We start from the raw sequence: 24398 nt of genomic DNA, 5'->3' as shown, positions 1-24398 counted from the left end.
ATCTGCGCCAAGTTTGTTGTATTCTAAGTGAGGATGCATTCGATTGCTATGCTCCCCAAGTTCCTCATGTCCCATGGTGGGATATCACCCTGACAGAGGGGGCCTTGGGGAACAAGGCAGCCCCTGGCAGTGAGCTCCCAAGAGACTGAGCCTCATTGGCCCAACATGTATCCTATGCCCATCCCTGAACCAATCACTATGGCCTGGGACACTAGGACAGCCCCCCAGTGAGCTCCCCAGAATGAGTCTCACTAGACCAACTGGAATCATGGGACCATGCCTGAACCAATCCCTATGGCCAGAGACTAAAATGTGCTGATCTGCTCACTTCTGCCGTCGGGTGAAATCACCCCTATGCAAAGCACACGGACTGAGAGTGGAGGTGGGTGGATCCCAAAGGAATAGCAGCGTCCACGAGATGAGGAAATGGGAGCTTCCCCACTAAACCCCCAACAGAGAATTGGATTTGGGTTCCTTTCTTTGTAATGCCTCAGAGTCCTCTGAAATATTGAATGTACTGACACCGCTGGGTATGGGAGTCTCAGGGGACATGCACGCCTTCCATGGGGGTCACAGAGTGAGCTTCTGCCCCGTCCCTCAAATCCTGCTAGGCCAGGGCAGCATCAGGCAGAGGCTTCTTTGCCACTTCAGGCTTCAGCCAAGCTCCTAAGACCTCGGGGCAGGGTCTGCATTCTGTGGGTCTGGGCTCCCCAGCTTCCCTCCCACCACCACCACGATCCCACAAGCATCCTACTCCGGGGCAGAGCCCATGCTTATCATCTATCCCTCCGCGCAGGTAACCATGGCAACAACTTCTGGATCCACGTCAGCAGTGGGCTTCTCATGCGAGGGCCGCGGCCCCTAGACCGGGAGCGGAACTCGTCCCACGTTCTTATAGTGGAGGCCTACAACCATGACCTGGGCCCCATGCGGAGCTCCGTCAGGGTGAGGCGGGGGCGCTCGGGCTGGGCGGGTGGGTGGTGGGGATGCACACGGGGACAGCTCTCGGTGAAGCCCTGCGCCCTGTTCAGCGCCGACCTCAGGGCTGGGCCAAGGCCTCAGGTGAGCCAGAGTTGGCCACCAGGTGGAACCCGGTGGGGGCAGGGCCACCCCTCGTTTAGGTGCCAAATGGCACCTGGAGCTCAGGTACGGTGGGGGAGCCTGGGATCCTGGACGTGTCCTTTTGCTCTAAGCCTCAGTTTCTTCAGATGTAGAAAGGGATCAGTGATGCTGGTGTCCATCCTAAGGGATGAGGTGTCCTTACTCTGCTAACCCTCTGCATCCACACGGCTCCTTAGGGTGGGCCAAGGCAATCTCACGTACGTGATCTTGGAGCTGTGGCTGTTGCCAACTTCATTTTCCAAATGAGGAGACTGAGGCACAGAAAAGTCACTCGTGATAGAACCAGGACTTGAGCCCAGGTCTTTGGGTCCAAGTTCGGTGTTCTTTCCATTGGAAGTGTCCCCCAGATATTCCAGTCGGCGCTCCCAACTGCCCCATCAGCTATATTCGTTTCTGCCCACCCTCACTCACCTCGGGCCTCTCCACTGCGGAGCTGAAATCAAATCGACCTTAATCTTCCCGAATGGTCAAAACTACGCACCCAGATATTCCACTGGCTGGGCTGGTTGACGTACTCTCCTGCCCTGTAACAAGGGGATGACTGAGATGAATGAGATACCTTCAAGTCACCCCCATCCTGCCCCCACTGCACACTCAGCAGCTCACAGCCCCTTCCCCTTAACCAGATGGAAAGTGAGTCAGACCCTAGAGGTGAAGAGTAGGAGGAAGATGGGAAAAGACGGGGTGGGGAGCGAGCAGGGACTTTCACCCAGAGCTGAGTGGGGCTGAATCAGCTCCTCTTATCGCCCCATCTCTGCCCCACTGTTTCCCTCAGGCTGGAAACAGTGAACAGAAGCCTGCCTCGGGTCGCCATCACGAAGGAGGTGCTGGGGAGCGGGTGACTCAGCGTTGGCCCGTCTTCTGACGTTGCCCCCGCAGCTCTGCCCCAGGAAAAGACGGGAAGGGAAACCTGGGTCCTTTTAGGCTGCCCCTCTAAGTGAGATCTTCCCAGATGGAGACGGCTGAGGGGGTCAGATCCCCCGGGTATTTATACCTTGGGACTGCTTGATTCCAGGGCCCTGGTGACTGAGGGTGAGACAGTTACCCGAATGTGCACCAGGGCAGCTCCACACAGCCACGCTCACCTGCATGACTGCGAGATATTAAATCAGCACGTGAATTACTTAGTGAACTCATTTAAGCCTCATAAAAACCCCATGAGGTAGGCACTGTTATTATACCCATTTTATAGATGAGGAGACTGAGGCAAGGAGGGCTTCGCCAATGTGTTTAGAGTCCCATGGCAGTAAGGGTAGACAGAGCCAGCCTTCACACCCAGGCAGTCAGCTCAGGGCTGTTCTCTTAACCACAGTACTACGCTGCCTCACGGAAGGTTCCAGAGCACAGAGGCCACTGCTGCCTTATCCCCAAAGAGTCATTTTTAAGGTGGGAATTTGGTCGCTGGCCCTAGGGCCAGGACTTGATGGCCCTTACGGTAGCCAGCTCCCACACCCCTGAGCCCTGGGAAAGCTGGGGACCTTCCTGAAGACAGTATAGGGACTCCCTGGACTCATTTTCCCAGCAGCAGCAGACCTGGCTTGTAGGGGCAATCCATATTCTCCTGTTCCTGCTTCAGAGACCAGGACAGCACAGATGAGGGGCCAGGGAGTGTGAAGTGAAACGGTCTTCGTAGAGACCGGGGCCTCACGCGCACACCACGCAGGTGCACGCGCACACACATCTCCTGCCTCGTCCCCTTTGCGTGGCACAGCGTTGGACGGAGAGTGGGGCTGGGAACCCAGGGAGCCCGGCAGCTCAGTCGCTGAGCCTTGCTGCTCAGCAAGAACGTGGCAGACCTGGCTGTTTCCTGTACATCTGTGTCTCTCAGGTTTGCAAACCGCACAGCACTTTACCTCCTGTCTCTGCTGCTAAAAACAAGGCTGAGACCGGTTAGAGGACAGTGGCGCGCAGCCAGTCTCATGGAGGGCCGCACCCAGGCCCCATGCCACCTCCCTCTGTTTATTGCACTGTCAGACTAGCTCTGTGTTTTCCCCGCCACCCTTGGAGTCAAGGCCATTTGGACAAGCAGACTCGGGAAGGGGAAGGTTCACAGTTTCAAAAGATGGACGGGCAGCTTCTGTTTACGGCAGGAGAGTTCCTGAAATTCATCCATGCAAATCCCCCCCACACCCACCCGCCCCACCCAGGATCTCCCCAGCCAAGTTCTTGGTGAAGCCAGACTTAGAAGGTTCTGGCTTGTGAGCAGCTGTGCTCTGAAGTAGGCATGCTAGTTTGCATAGTGGGTTCTGGGTGTCTGGACGTGAAAATTCGATGACATAGCAGGGCTACACGGGCCCCAAGAGCAGGGAAGTAGAGAAACCTTAACCCCCGTAAACTTCTCCTCCCCACTGGCTCTGCCACCCCACTCACCTCACAGTTCTCCACTGGTCAGGGCACCATTTCTACTTATACCAACAGAAGCCCCTTCCCTTCTGTCCAGCTAATTCCCAGCTAACCCTGGAAGAGAAGCTGGGGCTGATCTGAGAGGCAGTGATCAGATCAGAAACCAGATATGTGTGCTCTCAGACGAGGCCTCGCGCCACCATCAGTGCTGGTGACCACACCTGTGAAGTCCACGCCACATGTCACTGCCCCTACCCCATTGACTCCCCACCCGCTCTGCTGACCAGTTCCTGCTGGCCCTGGCTCTTCTAGACTGGAAGTAGGGTATCTCTCCTGTTTGGGGGCCAGCTCATCCCCAGGATATAGCGAAGAGTGGTAAGGTTGCTAGACCCGGAAGCAGGAGAAGCCCCACTCTCTTTCCAGCTCTTGGTGACCATGAGGCCTCGGGCAAGTCCCCCCATCTTTGGGCCTCTGTTCCCTCATCTGGGAAAAGAGGCAGGAGCCCTGGGCCTCCTTGAGTGCCACCACTCTCTGGTCTCTGCCTATAACTCCCCTCCCCACCACACTGATCCTTCTAGACATAGCCCTGGTCCTGCCCATACCTGGACCAGACCCTCCCATGCTCCCGGGGGGTGGGGGGGGATGGAGGTGCACAGAAAGAAGGGTGGGGTGCTGATCTCTAGCTATAACATCTCTCTCCATAAACATCTTTTGAACTGTTTTTTGTTGTTGTTATGTAAGACATACATGTTCATTAAAGAGAAATTAGAAAATGTAAATAAGCGGTGATGAAAATTATGCATAATTCCACAATTCAGACATAGCCACTGTCTTGGGCAGGGTCTGCAGAAGCAAATCCTGAGACAAGGATTGGTGTGAAAGTGATGAGTGGGAAGTATAGGAAGTGTTCCCAGGAAAAGCCGGAAGGGGCTTGGGACCAGGAAGGAGAGGCAGCCGGCAAAGTGGAACACAGGAAACTGTGACTCAGTCCCACAGGGAGCTCTGGAGAGAGTCATCTCAGCTGCCCCGTCAGTCAGTGGCTAAGGGCTGCCTTAGCCAGTGTGGGACGTAATTCCCAGGCACCTCCGGCTCTCTGGGTGTCTCTGGCTCCGGCAGCAGCGGGGGCTGGGGTTAGTCCCCAACAAAGAACCACAGTTCTGGCCGCTGGCAGTGAGAGCACCAGAGAAAGCACAGGAGAATCTAGAGTAGTCTGAGCACCAACATCCTCTGCTACCGCCATACTTAACGTTTTCATTTCTGTTCTCCCAGATGTATCTTGATAGTTGAATGGGGTCCCTTTAAACTTTTCAGGCGCTTTTGCAAGACCCTGGCTCATTTTGTCTTCATAACCATCCTAGGAGTGGGACGGGCGTGAACTGTTAAATTGATGTTACCCGTTTCATAGCTGAGAAATTGGACAGCCCAAGTTTCACTAGTTAGCCACAGGTTCCCACAGGATTTGCAGCAGAGCCAAGAGCAAGACAAAGTTTGTTCTCTAACATGACGTTTAAGCACCTGCCATGCGCCAGGTACTGTGCAGGGTGGGGGAACATGGTGACCAACCGGACAGCCCTAGGCCCTCTGTAGGGAGCTCACAGCTGGCCCAGGAGAGCAGTGACCAGACACGCAGGCTTGGGTGGGCACAGCCCTGGGCTTGCCCCCCCCCCCCCCCCCCCCCCCCGACCTTTCATCCCTGGCCCGGCTCGTGCAGGTGATAGTGTACGTGGAGGATGTCAACGACGAGGCCCCAGTGTTCACGCAGCAGCAGTACAGCCGCCTGGAGCTTCGTGAGACAGCGGGCATCGGCACGTCGGTCATCGTCGTCCGAGCCACGGACCGAGACACTGGTGAGGCTGGCAGGAGGAAGCCGGGGAGTCCATTCCCCAGAGTGACCCGCCCCAGCTCATGCCTCCCTCTCCCGTGGGGCCTGTCGTCCTCAGGATGCCTCGGCTCCCCCACTGAGTGGCTCCCAGGTGGGGAGGGGCTCATGGGACAGTCTTGGTGGCATCCCCACCAGATTCCCAGTCCCAGGAGGATGGGAGTCATGGGGAGTTGCCCTGATTTCTGGGCAGAGAGAGGAGAGGTCACAAGCTTGGGAAGTCCGGATTTGTCGTCCCAGAACCTGGCAGCTCCTGGCTAACCTTTGGCTAAGGGCTAGGCAGGGCTGGGGGGGATAAAGGACTTGTCCAAAAGCTGGCTGAGGCCTGCTCCTCCAGCCAGCGCAGCCCAGGGCCTGGCACACACACATTTCACAAGAGGCAGTGTCCTGTTCTACAGGGCTGTGGCCATCCCTGAAGGCAGCCCGGACCTCGCCGAAGGCCCCGAGCCCTAGAGGTGGCTACCGTTAGCAGCACAAAATGAAGGAGAAAGATGACCAGGTCGCTGTGGGCCTCTTCACAGGGCCTGGCTGTCTGGGCCTGTGCCGCAGGCCAGGGATACAGCCAGAGAAAACCTCCTTCCTGTGCTTCTCATTTCCCAGCTCCTGCCCTTCTTTCATGTCAGCTGCTCCGGTGGCCCCCAACCCAGCCCCTGTCAGCACCCCCAGCTCACCTGGAGCACGGGATGGAGTAGAGGGAGAAATAGGCCTGAAAACTCCCGAGCGACTGTGCTCCCTTAATAAATGGCACCTTTATACAGTTCCGATCACGTACGTGGCTGGAGGCTAATGGTTCAAGACATTTTCTGGGTCAGAGAAACTAGTGAAAGCTATGGGTCCCTTCCCAGAAAGAATGCATGCCCAGAGTTTTGCAAATAATTTCAAGGAAGTCTGGGATTTCCTGAGTGATTTTATAATCATTCTCTTTGAAGTATGTGGACTTCAGCTAAGGAATCCCAACTGTAGCTCCTGGTTGAAGCGTGTATTCCAAGGCACAGGAATTGGGGGTGGAGGGAGTGGGGAGAACAGAGAAAGGTGACCCTGGCACTGGAACCCTTTGGCTGTAGGGACCAGATGAAGGCTTAGCCACTTCTGAGGATGCTGCCCCGGTCGAACGCTTTCTAAATCAAAGCCTCCACTACAAGGGATCCCTAATTTCCCCACCCTCTCCTTGTCCAGATACCCAAGGGAGGTGCTTGAGCTTGAATTTTATGGCTCCAGGAGCAGAACCAACCCGCTCTGGCATATCTCTCATCTCAAGGCCAGGCCCCAGAGGGCGTCACCAGTGTGTGCTGGGCCTTGCCGTCCTTAACCTTGACCCCGTCCTTGACAGTTTCTCTTGGGACGATCAGACCCAGAGGCGGGGGGTGGTGCATGCTGGGTAGGGGAGCCAAGGCCTCTCGCCCTGTCCCTCTGGGACAGCAGTGGGTGTGCTGGGGTAGCTTGTAAAGCCACAAGGCAGCCCACCCCCACCCGGGACTGCATAGCCTCTTGTGCCCTCCTGTAGGGGATGGTGGCCTGGTGAAGTACCGCATCCTGTCCGGCGCGGAGGGCAAGTTCGAGATTGATGAGAGCACGGGGCTTATCATCACCGTGGATTACCTGGACTACGAGACCAAGACCAGCTACCTGATGAACGTGTCCGCCACCGACCAGGCACCGCCCTTCAACCAGGGCTTCTGCACTGTCTACATCACTCTGCTCAACGAGCTGGACGAAGCTGTGCAATTCGCCAACGCCTCCTACGAGGTTGCCATCTTGGAGAACCTGGCACTGGGCACCGAGATCGTGCGGGTCCAGGCCTACTCCATTGACAACATCAACCAGATCACCTACCGCTTTGATGCCTACACCAGCGCCCAGGCCAAAGCCCTCTTCAAGATAGATTCCATCACGGTGAGGGATGGCACAGCAAGGGTTCTCTCTGAGGGCAGGAAGCTCAATTCCTGTAAAGCTAACCAGCGTTCATTGAGCTCCTTCTCTATGCCCAGCACTCTTCTTTGTCATAAACATCCCCGTAATACATCCCTTTAATATGCAGGGATAAGGTAAAGTTTATACACAGGCAACCTGCTGTCTTCTTGTTACTAGATAACGAAAGCTGTGCGAGTCATGGTGTTTCCCTTTGTACCGTGGCTCAGATACAAATTTCATGCCTCACTGCAGTAGCTAGTAGTCTTCGTTAGGTGTCTGGTGCAGCGATGTCTTATCTACTGCCTGGATCTTACTCCTCCATCTTTGCGTTAGTGTGTTTTCTCTCAGAATCTCTTCTTTGAAAATAAGCACAGTAATAATTGCTACAATGTGCCACACCTTGTTCCGGGGCATGCTGGGGACACAGAGATGAACAAGACCCTTTGCAGCCCTCAGAGAGCTCTCAGGCTAGGAGTAGAAGTGGGAATAATCAAGGATGCAGGTCAGAGCATCACAAGGGAAGAGATGAAAGGCTCTACAATAGAGGTGTAATGGAGCGCCTTCGGGGCCCAAATAAAGAGAGCGATCGTACCTGGCTGGGGAAGCGGGAAGCCTGCATGGAAGAGGTAATATCCGAGTGGGATTGAGAGAGAAGTAGGATTTCAGCGGACAGAGCTTCACGGAGAAGTTATGCCAGCAGAGGGAGTAATGTGAAGGTGGGAAAGTGGACAGAATGTCCCGGGTTGGCAAGGAGTCTAGTTTGGCCAGGGCGCAGGACTGCTTGGGATACGATGTCACTGCCCATCTGACCCCCTCCCTGCAGGGTGTGATCACCGTCAAGGGCCTGGTGGACCGGGAGAAAAGCGACTTCTACACCTTGACGGTGGTGGCAGACGACGGCGGCCCCAAGGTGGACTCCACCGTGGTGAGTGGATCCCCGGCCGAGAGCCCCACGGGTACAGCCTGTCACCGCTCCAAGTTCCCCCAAACTGACATCTTCACCCAGCAGGCAGGCAGGCAGTGGGTGAGGGTTTAGGTAGCCCAGGAACGGCACTGCAGCCGGCCATGCCACACCTTCCCGGGCAGCCTGGGCAGGGCTGAGACCTCAGGTGGGGGGAGGGGTGGCATCCTCCACAGACCACTGCTTGGAGTGGGGCTGGAAGAGCTGGGACTGCTAACCGTCTGCATCTTTGCCTTTTCTCTCCCTTGGCCACCTCCTGCCGCCTCTGCCTACAGAAGGTGAGTAGCCCATGGCCTGGTGCCCTCCCCTGTGGGTTGTCTGTGGCCAGTGCTGGCTTGGGCGCTGTGTGGCACTGGGCCTTCCTGCCTCTCCTGGGGGAGAGGGCACATGGACAGGACTGCAGCTGGTCCCTGCTCAGACCCCTCCCAAACTCCCCCACCCATCCACTCTCACACCTGAGCCCAGGCCCCTCCCGAGCACGAACTCCACGTCCAGCTCTGTCCCCTCTGCCCTCCTTGTCCTGTCTAGCCCCCACCCCCCGTGGGTCCTGGGGTGGGCACTGCACTAACAAGGAGTGTGTGGAACACACAGTGGAGGGAACACTGAGGCCTCATCCCAGCTCTACTCCTCAGCGGCTGTGTGACAAGGCTAATTGCTCAACCTCTCTGTGCTTCCTTTTTTCGGGTCTAAAGTGGGTATCATACCAACTGCCCTGCCTTCCTCAGAGGATGTGACGGAGCTGGCCGATAGGAAGCCTTTGTAAACTAGGAGGGGTGATGGGAGCGGGGTCTGTAAGGGGGCCCCCTTCCCTCTCTTCGGGGTCAGTGTTAGGAGTATGTTACAGTAGTCGTGTGAAGTGGGGCGCCAGGGCCAGGGGAGTGTGGGCAAGGGCAGCAGTGGGCATATGGTGTGAGTCACTGCCCCTGAGGGCTCTAAGTAAAGGCACAGAGAGCTTGTGAGCTTCGGGGAGGTTGACTGCTGAGGTCAGAGGTGCAGACAAGACTCCTAGAAGGGTAGGGAAGTGGTGAGCTCAGGCTGGGGGTGGATATGAAGGTGGGCCCCAGGGGCGGGTCATGGGGTGGAATCCTGCAGCGATAATGAGAACATTTAACAATCGATTCGGCTTGGGCCCCAGCCAGACAGGTCTGAGGCCACCTGTAGACCACATGGGTGTCCAGCTCATCATCAGCCTTGGTTACAGCCACGTTTTCACCCCTGCCGAGTCCTTTTCACCTTAGCCTAAAGGGATAGACCAACCCGGTGTCCAGGCTGAGAGCCAAATGCAGCTGCTTGGCATCCTGTGCCCCATGGCTCCCTCAAGGTGCCGGCTCCAGTGGCCCTGGTTGTGGCTTGGCTGTACCCAAAAGGCCCCTCCATCCACGGGGCGAGCCTGGGGTGAGCGAGCAGCAGTGAGCCCCCACAGCTCCCCTCGACCCCCCCAGGTCCCTGAGGGCAGCCAGTGAGCAGGGCCCGCAGGTGGTAGGTGGTGGGCACGTGCCCCGTGTCCCACAGCTCGTGGCGAGGCTCCTGGTCTTCCCCACCAGAGGGTCTAAGGCTCAGGGGGTTAAGTGGAGCCCTCTCGCAAGCCTCGACAGCCTCGTCCATAAAATGGGCCCAGTATCCCCTCGCCCCTGTCGTGCGGAGTCGGGGGCTTGAGGCCAGGTAGAGCCTGGTGAGCAGTAGGGGCGTCCCTCCCGAGGCTGCCGAAGCCCCCCCGTGGACCAGGCAGCCACTTCCTGTGCTGGGGCTGGCGAGGGCGTTTCAGAACACACACTCCTCCGTGGGCCCCTGTATTGCCACAGTCCCTTCACCCTCTTCCAGGAAGCAGGACCCACCCTGCTTTGTTCTGCCCTGGCTTCCTCTCAGAGGCTCCCAGGGGCCACTGCCCCAGATACACCAGCCCTGTCAGTCCCAAACTTGTTGGAGGTGCCAGGGTGGAGGCAAGCTGAGGGGCCTTTTAAAGGCACCACCATTTCCTCTGCGAGGCCGGAACCCCCAAACCACAGCTCACCTACACCTGATTCCTCCTCAGCGCCAGCAGCCCCCACGGCCCTGAGAGGGGTGGGGAGGCAGCAGAAGGGGCAGGCTGGGCGGGGGCGGCTGGGGGGTACTCAGAGCCATAGGAGCTCTGAGTAACACCCCCGGGCTTTTGAGGGATCAGGGAGGGAGATTTGGGCCCTGAGACCCTGGGTGGGGACAAAGGCCCATAGCTCATTCCCGTAGATCTTGGTACCTGCCTTCCTAACGCACTCACTGATGCAGACTCCCCACTGTTGGGAATACCTCATCAGAGCAGCAAATGTGGAGGGAGCACCTACTGCGTGCCAGGCTCTGGGTTGGGCTCAGGGTACATACAATGGGAAACCAAAATCAGACGTGGCTTCTGCCTTCACAGGCATAAGATAGAGTAGGGGAAAGACACTGATCAAACTACCACACCAATAAATATATGCCACGAGAGAGTGGATAACAAGGCGTCGGGGAAATCAAGGAGGGCTTCCCGGAGGAAGTGACTCAAGCTGAGCTCCTCAGAAAGCATAGGAGTTTACACAGTAGAGAAGGAAGAGCATTTCAGGCAGAGGGAACAGCAGGTGCAGAGGCCCTGTGGTGGGAGGAAGCATGCGGAGTCCCAACAAGGCCTTGACCAGAGTGAGAGAGTTTGGGAGGGATCAGATTGCGGGGGGCTTGTTTGTTTTCTTCCTGAGAACAGGGTGGTAGACATTATTATGCCCATTTCATGGGTGAGCAGACTGGGGCTCCAGGACTCCACAGAACTCCCTGACCAAAATTTATGATGGGTGGGCAGCGTCTTGGCAGATGAGATCCTGCCTGTCTGCCAGGCCAGAAGCAGGACAAGGACCACATTTGTTGGCTCATTTATTCCTTCCAGCCTCCTGATTCTGTAGGTGTTCTCGTTCCTACTTTCATCTGAGGAAATGGAAAATCAGAGAGGTTGAATAACTTTTGCCAAATCACACAGCTAGTAAGTGGTAAAGCTGGTCCTGCTGTGAAGCCTGGGTTTGTTGCCTACAGGTCTGACAGCTGCCTGAAATATGGAAGCGTGGCTAGAACTGAGAAGGGGATAGTCCTGATTAGGAAGGAGGGGGGATGAAGTGGAATCTTCTCTGAGTCGTGGTGAGGTTCCACAGGCTCCCCATGGAGTCCTGTGCACACCAGGAGGCAGGTAGGCCTGGGAGCCCCGGAGCCCCAGGCCTGGGGAAGGAGAGGATGGGATCTGGCCTGGAGCAGGGTGGTGGGAGAAGGCCTGGCTTGGGATTGCTAGAACCTGAGCTTCCTCCCCTCCCCCCACACTGCAATCCCCTCATCAGTGAACCCGAGGGGTACCTACGACTCTGGCTGTGTGGCCCATGGCCATCCATGGGCTGGAAGCTGCACCCCCAGCCAGGCCTTCTCTCCAGGCTTGCTATTCAAACCCTGCAGGAGAAGCCTGAGCTGCAGACACAAAACAATGTGTTCTTTGCGTGCAACTTGCACGTTCCCTGTTTTTATCTGGTAGTTGGAAATTCCCCTCTCTTCCCCATCTGCCCTCTCCCCACTGGGACCACCAAGCCACCTTGTGACCCGTCTCCTGCTCCTGAGCCCTGTTTCCTTTCCTCTAATCTAAAGGTGAAAGTGAAGAGGCCTTTGGGCAGTATCTGGTTGCCAGATGTGTTTTAGCTGGCCCACAAAAAAATTTTTTTTTTACTATCACCACCTAATTCCACATAAAAATCTGGATTCCTAGTTCCTTTTGAAAAACAGGAAGCTCTGCCCGTGCCAGGCTGACACACCCTCACGGATCTGGAGCCGAGTAGCCTCCGTTTCCTTTAGCCAGGGCCCATGCCTTCCGGTTCTCCAAGGCCCCACCACCTCTGAGTCCCCCCGCCAGGCCCCAGCACTTGAGTGTGTGCAGCCCTCCCCCACCAGACTTCCAGAAGAAATGCGCTCAGGGCCTCCGTGTAAAGTCAGGGTTGGCCTAGGCAGGCTCTGAAAGCTTGCTGACCTTCTGGAACTGATTGGAGGTCCGGTCCCCACTGGGCCCACAGCGGGACCCTGTGTTTGGGGTCAGGGAGGGGAAGAAGGTGGGAGGTCTCTGGCCATGTTCACACGCAGGTCTACATCACTGTGCTGGACGAGAATGACAACAGCCCCCGGTTCGACGTCACGTCCGACTCGGCCGTCAGTGTGCCCGAGGACTGCCCCGTGGGCCAGCGCGTGGCCATTGTCAAGGCCCGGGACCCCGACGCCGGCAGCAACGGGCAGGTGGGCACCAAGTGAGATAGTCCAGATCTGCCCTGTCAGTAGGGGCTCCCACAGCCCCTCAGCCGGAGGGGACCTCCAAAGCCATCCCCTCCCTGAGCAGGGAGCAGAGTCATCCAGGCTCTGCCGGGCCCTGAGCAGGTCCACCCTGCCCTCACCGCAGTCCATGGTCCAGGGAAGGAGACAGAGCTGTGCAAGCTGTCAGCCCTGCCTGTGTCCAGGGAACACGAGGCCCAAGGCTGGCCACGGCTCAGTCCCCGTGGCAGGCTGAGCACAGAGGGGGTTTAATTTCCCCAGTGACTCCTTGGTCACCTCATCCATGAACCACACAGCATCTCACCCCTGTGTGCCAGCCCTGGGCCGGCCCTCCCCACGAGGACCCAGGGCCCCAAGAGATCACACTCCTCCCCCTGCTTCTCAGGGCCCCCTCCCTGTCCCCTGGCAAGAAGTGCTCCCCACCACAGCAGGTTTGGGCACCCCCTGAGCACAAGGAAGAGGGGTGACAGAGCACACCAGTCTTCACACCACTTTGATCTGTCCTACAAATTGAGGTGTGTTTCAGGAGGTTTCCGCTGGTTTTTATTTATTTATTTATTTATTTTGCGGTACACGGGCCTCTCACTGCTGTGGCCTCTCCCGTTGCGGAGCACAGGCTCCGGACGCGCAGGCTCAGCGGCCATGGCTCACGGGCCCAGCCGCTCCGCGGCACGCGGGACCCTCCCAGACTGGGGCACGAACCCCCATCCCCCGCGTCGGCAGGCGGCCTTTCAACCACCGCACCACCAGGGAAGCCCTCCACTGGTTTTTAAATGCTTGCACACCTCTAGGGGACCAAGAGATGCTGGCTCTGGAGTTGGAAGCCTATGGGTTCAAATCCTTGTTCTCTTGGGCCCTTGCAAGCTGTGTGACCTTGCCAGTGACTTCTTGTTCCTGAGCCTCCTCTCTGAGCTGAAGAGAACAGCTCCCTTTGACAGGGTCGCTGTGAGAGCCGAACAGAGCCCGTGTGACACCAGGGCCGCGCCTGCTCCCTGCAGGGGGGCTCAGTGCTTCCCTGCCCTGGGAAATCTCATGTGGGACTCGCACCTGGCCCCAGGCCAGTATGCTCGTATCCCCCCCACCCCTAGCCTGTCATAGGCCCTGCGCCCGCTCTGTGGACCTGCCACCCTCATTCTGAAGGATGTAAGCACTTCTGAATAAAACACATTCTTCTCACTCTCCCAGGCTGAGCAGAGGGCTCAGGTGGGCGGGGGGGTGCTCCCTGGCCTGGCCAGCTGCTGGTCCTCCCCGCTTCTTCACCCCTCGCCCCTCATCCTCTCTCTTCCCTTACAGGTGGTCTTCTCCCTGGCCTCTGGCAACATCGCCGGGGCCTTTGAGATCATCACCACCAACGACTCCATTGGCGAAGTGTTTGTGGCCACACCCCTGGACAGAGAAGAGCTGGACCACTACATCCTCAAGGTGAGCGCCAACTGCCTTCCATCCCAAGAGAGCTCAGCCCATCAGCACGCCCTGGCTTTCAGCTTCCTGCTGTCACCGAGTGCCGTGGGCAGGCAGAACCCCTTAGGACCAAGAGCATGAGTGAGGCTGACCTGGAAAGGGCATCCTGGAAGGGGTTTCTGGACCCAGAGCAGGAAACAGCAGAGGTGTCTGTGCCTGCTGCCAGAGCCAGGAGAGAAAGCCTGGCAGCTGATAGAGCGACTCCTCCACAGACACAGTGTGACCTTGGGCAGGTTGTTTACTCTGTCTGGGCCTCAGTTTCCCCTCTTGTGTAATGGGCAGAAAAACCTGGCTTCCTCTGCTGAGGTGAGGAATAACGAAGACCACCACTGTTGCTGAATTGCTGAGGCTACCGTGTTTCCTGAGGGGTCTCTGGGGACCCCAGGGCCATGCTTCTGCAGGCGTCTGAGCTCTAGAACACTTTCTACAGGCCTCCAGGAAACATCAGGGCTCCTAGGGACAGGCTCAGGCTATGGTTAGGACTTCAGCTCATTGCCCAAAAGATTATTTGAGACTGTTCCTCTGTTGGCCAGAGACCAGGTCTGAGTGCATGGAACAGAGGCCTTGAAGCCAAAGGCAGGAGCCCTGGGTCTGGTTGCAGGCCCAGGGTCACAGTCAGCAGCAGGATGGGGAGGTAAAGACCGTGCAAATCAGAGTCAGATTGCAAAGGACGGTTACCAAACAGACAAGTATTGGGCAACGGTTGTTTGCAGCATGGAGCAGAAGGTGAAAGCCTTGGGGAGACCCCAGGGGGCGGGGGGCAGGGAGCAGGGATGGGCCAGCAAGTCTCTCTGGCCTCTCAGTCCCCCCCACGCCCACTGAACAGGCAGCCCATTTGGACTCCATATTGCTGATCCTTTTAGCCCTGACTCCAGTCATCCCCCTCCTCGCAGGTTGTGGCATCCGACCGTGGCACCCCTCCACGGAAGAAGGACCACATCCTGCAGGTGACCATCCTGGATGTCAATGACAACCCCCCGGTGATCGAGAGCCCCTTTGGATACAATGTCAGCGTCAACGAGGTGAGGGTGGCTCTGGTGCCCAAATAGCTGGGCGTCTGGAGTGGACGGTGGGTGTGAGCCGACCGTGAAGCACCTGTTTAAATATCTGCCTGGGGACTTCCCTGGCGGTCCAGTGGTTAAGACGCCATGCTTCCACTGCAGGGGGCGCAGGTTCAATCCCTGGTTGGGGAACTAAGATCCCACGTGGTGTGGCCAAAAGAAAAAAAAAAAAAACGCATAATTATCTGCCTGATCCACAGTTTGTCAGATCACAGAGATGGGGTCGTGGCTTACTCATTCATGATTCTATCCCTAACACCTAGGCCAGGTCCTGGAATGTGGTAACTTTTTGTGGTTCGGATGGAAGGGAGAGGGGAAGAAGAAAGTGGCCTTTCACCATCAACAGGAAACTGAGGTTTACCCTGGGAGCTGCTTTTAAATAAAACAGCTCATTTTTAAAAAATGGTATTGGAATATAGTTGATTTGCAATGTTGTGTTAGTTTCAGGTGTACAGCAAAGTGATTCAGTTATACATGTATTCATTCTTTTTCAGATTCTTATATAGGTTATCACAGAATATTGAGACCCTGTGCTCTACAGTAGGTCCTCGTTGATTATCTAGCTTATATAGAGTAGTGTGTACATGTTAATCCCAAGTTCCTGATTTATCCGTTACCCCACATTTCCCCTTTGGCAACCATAAGTTTGTTTCCAATATCTGTAAAAACAGCTCATTTTTTACTCATAGTAAGATTGAGTCACGTCAGGAGAATTTTTGCCCAGGCACTGCTGGGTGTCATGCCCGGTTGGACATTCATGAAGGCCTCCCTCAATTCAGACCCTGGCTGTCCCACTGACTGGCTGTGTGATTTGCACACATTCCGTCCTGGCACCTCAGTTTTCTCATCTGTGAATGGAGTTGGCCTAATCTGTAGCAGTATGGAGAGGATTTGATGCGTTCACTCAGGCCCCCGGCATGTAGCAGATACCCACCGAATGTTCGGCACCGTCATCTTTATCTTCCTCCTCGTTGCCCCAGGGTAGTCAGAGCAGAACTTTCTAGAGGTCCAGGTGCAGCCCTTGGGCTCTCAGGAACAGGAGCTAGACTTTGCCCCAAAGGCCTTGAATCTGGAATGACCGCTTTCCTGCTCTCCCCCCAGAATGTGGGCGGGGGTACCGCTGTGGTCCAGGTGAGAGCCACTGACCGTGACATCGGGATCAACAGCGTCCTGTCCTACTACATCACTGGGGGCAATGAGGACATGACCTTCCGCATGGACCGCATCAGTGGCGAGATTGCCACGCGGCCTGCACCACCCGACCGTGAGCGCCAGAGCTTCTACCACCTGGTGGTCACCGTGGAGGACGAGGGCACCCCTACCCTGTCGGTGAGTGATGGGGGGTGGCCTCGGGGAGAGAAGGGGGGGAGGGGCAGCTCCGCCTTCTGTGTGACAGGGACGAGATGGGTGGGAGTGGAATGCCACGTGCCGATGAGTCCTCCACAACTCCTTTATCGCGTCTTGAGTCCATCAGTCTACAAGTATTTATGGAAAGCCAGTGTGTGCCAAGCTAGGGTGTCGGTTCACCCACCTCTGCAGCCACTCAGCCTCTATTTAGCCATGTTTGCTTGCCCAGTGCAGCTCTATGGGATGGTACAGATTAAGCCCGAACCTCAGGGCCTGGCCAGCCCCCACTCCGCCTGCCAAGCTGTGCCGTGTACCTGTGGGGCCTCTGTGCCAAATGGGAAAAGGTGCCCTCTGGCCTCTTCCCCTGCATCACGTTGGTGTGACACGCTGTGGCAACACATCAGGGTCGGAAAGCGCTGACGTCCGTGGTCCAGTCTGATGCGTGAATGGGTAGGGCCACTGCCCAAGGCAATGTGCAGGGTCCACAAAGTTGCAGAAGGAGGCGGGGCCTGCAGGGCTGGATGGTGACGCCGCTGTGTGGGGTGATGGGCTGGGGGATGACGATGTCTACTGTAAGCTGGCGTCGTGATTGTGAGCAAGTCAGAACCTCTCTGAATACTGGTTTTGTCATCTGTGAAAGAGAGATAATATCTCCTGCATAGGTGGTGTTTGGGGAATTGAGTTAGCTCTTGTCTGTGGAAGCACTTGGTAAACCTCGAGGAAGAGGAGTGTATCAGCTACCTATCGCCACAATAACCCTGCATTATAAACCAAACAGAGAGGCATAAAACAACCATTGACTTAGCTCCAATTCTGCAGGCTGGCAATTGAGACCTGGCTTAGCGGGGTGGTTCTTCTGCTGTCAGCTGGGCTCCCACATGTGTGCATGGGCAGCTGTGTGTCAGTTGGATGGCTGTCCTTTTGGGGGTTGGCTGCCCATCAGTTGGGATAACAGGGCAACTGGGCCACCTGTCTGTCCCCTTTCAGAAGGCTGGTCAGTGCTGGTTCTCATGGAGCCAGAAAAGGTCCGGGGGAAAGAGTAGAGCATGCAAGGCCTCTCAAGGCCCAGGCTTGGAACTGGAACAGGGTTATTTCTGCCACATTCTGTTTGCCAAAGCAAGTCACAAGGCCAGTCCAGGTTCAAAATACGGGGAGATAAACTCTCTCTTTTGAAGGAATGAACTGCAAAGTCACGTTGCAAAGAGTATAGATACAGGGAGGTGTAAGGATTGGGGACATTTGTATAATCTGTCTACCCTAGGGACCCTGATAGTAAATGAGGCCTCAGCTCTATCCTTCTGCCCCCGAAAGGTGACTCTCTTGGATCCGGTCCTCTCCTTTGGCAGTGGCACTGTGGACTGTGGGATCAGAGCAGGCCTGGGCGGGGCTTTTTATCTGGAGTGACTCTGGGGAGGATGGTGGAATTAGGTCAATCCCAGAAAACCACATTCTGAAAAGCCCAGGATAATACTAATCACTTCAGCCAGTCATACCCAGTGGGCCAAACGGAGACACAATTACAGGGCACATGTAACTAACTGAGAGGAGGACAGGTAGGGGTATCGTTTATTGTGGCGACATGGAGGGACTCAGTTTTGACATAACCCCTCCCTGCCTGCACCTAGCTTCAGAGTGAATCATCTTCTTGGTCATCTCTCCAATAGCATTTACAGATGTGTTTGACTACAAGTAACAGAAACTTAACTATGGATTTGTAAATAAATGAGAATGCATTTTTCTCGCATAACAACAATCCCAGAGAGAATTACAAACGTTGATTTCACGCTCAGTGATGTCAGAGCTAATGTATCTTGGCCTTTCCTTCATGGTTGCAAGATGGCTGCTATAGCTCCAGCCATCATGTCAGAGTTCAAGGCAGGAAATGACAAAAAATAATAAAGAGCTATGCAAGCCACCTCTGCCCTTTGGCTAATTACTTGGGGGCCACATATAACACTGCCTCAAATAAAAGCAGGGCTCTGTTAGTGAAGAAGAGGTGGGCAACTCATGGCATCCGCCATGCTGCTCTTTTTCATCCTGACCTAGGCCAGTGAACACACCACTCTTACCCCCACTCCCCACCCTCCTCTATAACACATAGTCCTAGAGTTTTCCAGGGAGGCAGATGGTGAGACCCACAATATTCTAAGACCCTGAGTTCAGGAGGCAACATCTGGTTTCCTTTTGGTCCCCAGAAGAAACAAGAATTAGAGAAATGTGAAATCACCCTAGCCACATTTAGCCACCCCGAATGGTGGGCCACTCCCCAAGCAGTCCCTGCAGAACTTGGGACTAGTCCCCATGGCCAGAAGTTTCATCTGTTGACCAAACTCTCCTTAGAGATCCACCCTAGCCTGGTGGAGACCTGTGAACACTGCCTTCTCACACGCGGGCCGCTGACATTCTGGCCCTCCTTGAAGCAGGTCTTGGCCTGTTCCAGCTCCCTGGTAAGAGTGTGGGAAGTTGGGTGGTGAGAAATGCAGTCTCCCTTTGTCTACCTTCCTCATCTTGGTCATCACCAGCTCTGCTCCAAGAAAACAACTTCAGGATGACCAAGATCAGGAATTGGGTATATGTATATGTGTGGATATGGTTCCTGGGCTGTACTATAATAACACAGACAAACAGCATCAGGTACCAGCTGGAAAAACATTTAAAGGAGAAAACTTTTAAGTCAAAAAGTATCCATCCTTGGGCTTCCCTGGTGGCGCAGTGGTTGAGAGTCCGCCTGCCGATGCAGGGGATGCGGGTTCGTGCCCCGGTCCGGGAGGATCCCACGTGCCGCGGAGCGGCTGGGCCCGTGAGCCATGGCCGCCGAGCCTGCGCGTCCAGAGCCTGTGCTCTGCAACGGGAGAGGCCACAACAGTGAGAGGCCCGCGTACCGAAAAAAAAAAAAAAAAAAAGTATCCATCCTTTCCATTTTTTTTCTGCTTCTTGGAAAAGATCACTTTTGTTTGATTTTTGTTGGTGACACCACAGTGAAGAATTACAGGGACCACAGGGGCATTGTTGAGAACTTAGCACTGGACCATATTTGTTCATGTATTCATTTATTCATTCAGCCAGTGTTCCCTGAATACCCTCTATGTGCCAGGCCCCAGAGATACAGAGGTGAAGGCAGTGCGGGTCCTGCCATGATGAAGTGCAGCTGAGTAAGGGAGGCCATGAGGACATCCCTGTGCAGGGCCAAGGTGCAGATGGGGCACTGAGAAGGCCTCGGGGAAGACTTCCCGGGGCAGGTGATACCTGGGCTGTCTTGTCAGTCAGTCACAGTTAGCACAGCAAAGGGGGAAATCATATCCTGGAACTGGGCATCGACCTGAGCAAAGGCCTAAGAGCAAGTGGTAATCCGGGGTGGGTCCAGGGAGCTGCATGTGGTCTAGACCCGTGGCAGCATCCAGCGCCCAGAGCAGGGCTCTGTATCTACATATCCTCCCCACATTCTGTCTGGGGCAGGCCCCAGGGGCCGGTCCCAATACTTTCCCAAGTGCCCCCTCCACTCCCTCCTGGCCCCGCTAGGCCAGGGCCCTACAGCCAGTGCCCCTCCATGATTGGCGTTTGTCTCCGAGGAGTGCTGGACCCTTGAAGGTTTGCTGCCACTGGCCAGGCTGTTACTTCTGGGCAGTGAACGCTCTGGGGTCATGAGTGCCCCCAAGCCAGAGGGGACCAGAGGAGGGACCTTGTCTGCTACTGGGCAGATTTCACTGGCTGAGTGTTGAGGAAGTAGGATCGCTCCAGCGTCTTCTAGACCAGCCAGAGCCCTGAGAAGCCTCAGACCAGCCATCTCGAGGTTCCAAGAAAGGTCACCGTGGTTTAATAGGGGTGCATACGTCTGTCCAGAGACGCCCGGCAGACCCACACGCCGTCCTCTTGTTCCCACCTACAAGTACCTGCCTGGTTCAAGGAAGCCCTCACTGGCACAGGACCAGCCTTCCTGTTGGACAAGGGCAAGTAGGAGTTATTCATTCATTCATTCATTCATTCATTCATTCAACACCAAGGAAGTGCCAGGCCTGTGCTAGAGGCCAGGAAGTCAGAGATGAGTTGGACACAGATCTGCCCTCAAGGAGCCTACAGTTAGTGGGGGAAGTGGACACATAACAGAGAGCTGACACTCTAGGATGTGATAGAATGCTAGGAGGTCAGAGCCAGGAGCTAGGGAGGGTTCTGGACAAGGCATTTGCATCCATGTCTTAAAGGATGAGACTTTCTAAGCAGGGGAGTGGGATTCGGCTACAAAGTCTCCCTAAAACCAAGAGAAATCCTATATCCGAGGCCTCCCATCTCTTCTTTTCTCCCTAGGGTCCCCTCCCCCACAGCTTCCTGAGAGCAGAACATTCCTGCAAGTAGCCCAGGCCACCCCACCCAGCTCTCAGCCCCGTATCACCCAGAGCTCAGAACAGCTGTGCTGCAAGGGGCATCCGGGCCAGCCTAGGCCTGTCACACAATGGTGTGCGCCCAGCAGGGGAAGTCGTAGTACAGCCTCGGCCCTCTGCCTCGCTCCAGGCCACAGACAGGGAGGGCAGACTTGGGGGAGGGGTCCAAGTGGCCGTCAGGAGACCCCTGCAAGAGGAAGGGCTGGGCCCAGGGAGGAAGGACGGAAGGCAACTGGGAGGTCAGGAGCTGAGCCCCAGGCACAGAGGTACCTTGGCAGGGGGATGGGGAGACGGAGGTTCTCGAGGGGGGCCTCCCTGCCGTGCGAATCACAGCCAGAGGTTTGCAATCCCAGATAACCAGCCCTGGCTTCTCAGGCTGGTGGGGACCTGCAGAAGACACCTGTCCAGGCAGAAAGACAGAAAATCTCCCACCAGCCGCTTCTGGTACAAGAGCCGCCAGCAACAGCCCCACGAAAGTCTGTGCGCAGGGGGTGCTGCTCTTGGCAGCTCACCTCATATTTTTAGAGCCGAGGCTCCTCTGTCGATTAAACTTGGACCCTGCTGCTGTTTGTGAAGCCCGCTTCCCCTGGCTCAAGCTCAGGAAACCCCAGCCCGGCCCCTTCCCTGTGCTGTACACCAAGTAAGCCGGCCTTCTCTGGCCCAGCAATGACTAAATTCAGACCCTTCCCGTAGCCCTGCTTCTTGAGAGTGTTCTGCAGCTGCTCAAATGCTACATATGCAACTGGTTCAGTTCCTCCAAGAGACCCTGGGGCTCTGCAGATAGATGAGTTTCTCCCTTCCCCATTCCCCTCCCGCAAGCAAGTGGGGTGCACGGGCCGCCATGCCCACCAGGAGTCCTGTGGTTTCAGGGCTGCCAGGCAGGAAAGGGAGTGAAAAGACTGATGTGGAAGGAGTAGAACCACGGGCATGTGGGCACAGGTTCATCCCCCAGGGCCCGGTATGTACTGTGAGCAAGTCCAAGTCCTGGCCTGTGATGCCACTCGCTTCAGTGCAGAGGAAGGAGCACAGACCTGGGAAGCAGGAGACCCAGGCTTCAGTCCCAGTTCCGCATTCAACTGTGACAAGACACAAACCTTTTGGAACCTCAGTTTCCCTATGCATTAAATGGGACAATAAAACCTTCCAGGGTTTTCCAGGGGAGGGGTGGGGAGGAGTAGGAACCAAAGAAGTAATAACACCTGGTAAAGCGTTTCGGAAAGCACAGCATTATCACAGAAGAGGCAAAGATATGGAACATGTACTGCCCTTGCCTATCCTGTGCCCAAGGCATGCATTGCTAGCGGATGTCAGCACTTTCTCATTAAACTATATTGATACTTCAGAATCCCTCTTAACATATATTCCAGGAAGCCATACCAAGAGATCAGAATTGCAAAACAAAATGAAACCCATGCCCGTTGGCCTGCAAAAGCTCAGGGCATCATTGCTGTTGAGGAGAGAGCCCAGACGAAGCTGCTGGGAACTCGAGCTAGCCGAAAGGCAGAGGTGACCCTGCCGATCGTGCGTGGTCCAGAGGACAGAACCCTGGCATCCTGGTTCAGCCCCTCACCCAGTGGCTGTGTTTCAGTCCTCAGCTCTACAACCAGGTCCAAAGGGCAGGCTGTTATTGGATCCCTACCATAGAACTCACAGAATAGTTAGGGAGCCACAGCGTCCGTGCAGGAGAGGTGAGCATGCAAAGCGGGTACAGTGAATGCCCAGTGAAGGGGCTAGATGGTCAGTGCTCTCAGTGGGCTGGACAGGTGGTGATCAGGGCTGTGAGTGTCAGGTTCTCGAGAGGACTTTGCACCTAGCCTCCTGGCTGCCAGGCCCAGTTCCTCTTTCTGCCATTGTTATTCCCTCTGAGTTCCCTGAGCAAATCTTAACCCGGCCCCCAGCACAGTTAGGCCAGCCCTGGAGAGCTCTAGCTGTCACCCAGGAAGGCCTCTTCAAGGAGGCAGGGCCGCAGAGCCCCAGCTGGGGTGGAGAGTGATAAGACCTCTGCAACCCCCAGCCCCACCTCGTCTTCCCAGTTCCCTCACCACAGAGCACTCCGTGAAGAAGGCGACGCATTAGCCCCTCTATCCCAGGCTGCCGCGTGTAGGAGGGAGCTCTGGCCAGGCAGGAGCCAGGGTATCCCCAGGGCTGGTCTTTACGACAAGTGGCCCGGGGGTTCCTGCACACCTACCCCAGTCCATCACCACAGACCCCCAGGCAGGGCCAGCCTGATCCAACAGCAGCATATCCAGTGGCCTCTGCAGTATGTTTTCAGAGAGGGTCAATTCCATCCCCTTAGCTTATCACTTGACGGAAATAAAGGCTGGAGATCTTTATTAAATGTGATCAGGAGATAGGTTACAGGTCCCAGAATTCCTGATACATCTCTTAACAATGACTTAGTGCCTAACAATGACTTAGTGCCTAAAAGCACAAATTTCCCTCCCACGGCCTCAGGCAGTGCCATGATCCGTGAGCTTCCTGCCTCAGTTGCACCCTGCCCAGAAGGCCCAGGGCTCCTCCCAGCCCCCTTGGAGGCAGGCACCGTGTTCTCGCTCCCCTATTCCATGCCATGCACCCCAGCCCACAGGCACTGAGCCTGTAGGAACCGGCCACCAGAGCTGGCATCTCCAGAGGCGCCACCACCCTAGGGCGAGCACAGAGGGATACCCTAGTGCCCTGCCCCTCCCCACAGCATCAGGGAGGGTGCCTTTAGGGTTGCTAGGGGCAGGGCGTGTTGTCATGGATGAAGATGGAGCCTGGAGCTCAGAGTAAATTTCACTGAAAACAGGAAACCACGAAGCGATACGTTCACTAGTAAAGGGTCCAGAGAAGGAGAACTCGAGGCCATACAGGAGGAAGCTGGGGAGGAAGTGTGGTGTCTTTCTGCTGCGGGGCCTCCGCCCTCCTCCACACAGAGCAGCTGGCCCTAGGGTCTGGCAGCCAGTTTCTTAGAAGTTGTCTCTGCCTTGAGGTCAGAAGCTGAGGTTTGGGCCAGGCCAGCCTCCCCGCTGGGCAGGAGCATTCTTTCTGCGCTGGGGCGTGAGGAATCTGGTCCATGGACTTGTCCTTCAACCCTAGGGGTAGCCTGGCCCTGCCTCTAGCAGGTATCAGCCTACCCATCCCTGCTCCCTGGGCCCCCACAAGCTGTGAGAATAGCGCCCTCTTTCTGCGGCAGCTGGCACTAAGAGTCCACAGCAGCAGATGAAACCGAGGGGTAGATCCCCAGGGACAAAGCAGGAGCCAGGGTTTGGCATTCCGGCCACTGGAGGAGTCAGTGCAGAGTCTCGAGGCCCGAGGCCCGCGCCCACCTTCTCCTCAAGGCCCCTGGGCACAGCTAGAGGCCCACGTTGACCTACGGTCTTGGGCCTGAGAAGGGAGATTTAGGAGGCAACCAAGGGGCTCCCTGGCTTCAACTGCAGGCCCAGGGCTCACTGCTGCTGGAGAGCCTCGAGCTGTTCCCTTCTCCCACCCCAACTCCCATCCCCAACCAGGCCAGGCGGGCTTCTCCCTGCCTGCTGGGCCCTTAACCCTGGCCTGGAGCCCTGGCTCTCAGCACCCAGGCCTGGCTCAGCAGAGCCAGCGTAGGCTGCTGGCAGATGAATGCCCAGTTGAAATGACGCCCTCCACAGTGCAGTGCCCGG

General features: G+C 56.2%; 1 protein-coding gene across 1 annotated transcript in view; it reads left to right on the top strand.

Moving 5' to 3' along the window:
* Nucleotides 1-24398, top strand: part of CDH23 (cadherin related 23) — a 450353-nt gene that overhangs the window by 363207 nt on the left and 62748 nt on the right. Inside the window, exons 31-39 of the mRNA XM_027129962.1 lie at nucleotides 797-945; nucleotides 5177-5312; nucleotides 6849-7237; nucleotides 8079-8180; nucleotides 8492-8494; nucleotides 12330-12479; nucleotides 13806-13934; nucleotides 14867-14995; nucleotides 16136-16363. Of these exons, the coding sequence (XP_026985763.1) occupies nucleotides 797-945; nucleotides 5177-5312; nucleotides 6849-7237; nucleotides 8079-8180; nucleotides 8492-8494; nucleotides 12330-12479; nucleotides 13806-13934; nucleotides 14867-14995; nucleotides 16136-16363 (1415 nt within the window). The remainder of the gene's footprint in view (nucleotides 1-796; nucleotides 946-5176; nucleotides 5313-6848; nucleotides 7238-8078; nucleotides 8181-8491; nucleotides 8495-12329; nucleotides 12480-13805; nucleotides 13935-14866; nucleotides 14996-16135; nucleotides 16364-24398) is intronic.

The sequence above is a fragment of the Aethalodelphis obliquidens genome, unplaced genomic scaffold (genome assembly GCF_003676395.1).
Source record: "Aethalodelphis obliquidens isolate GAN/ISIS:26980383/991018 unplaced genomic scaffold, ASM367639v1 scaffold37, whole genome shotgun sequence".
Taxonomy (NCBI): domain Eukaryota; kingdom Metazoa; phylum Chordata; class Mammalia; order Artiodactyla; family Delphinidae; genus Aethalodelphis; species Aethalodelphis obliquidens.
The sequence above is the reverse complement of the archived record's forward strand: the minus strand, read 5'-3'. Positions and strand labels throughout refer to the sequence as shown.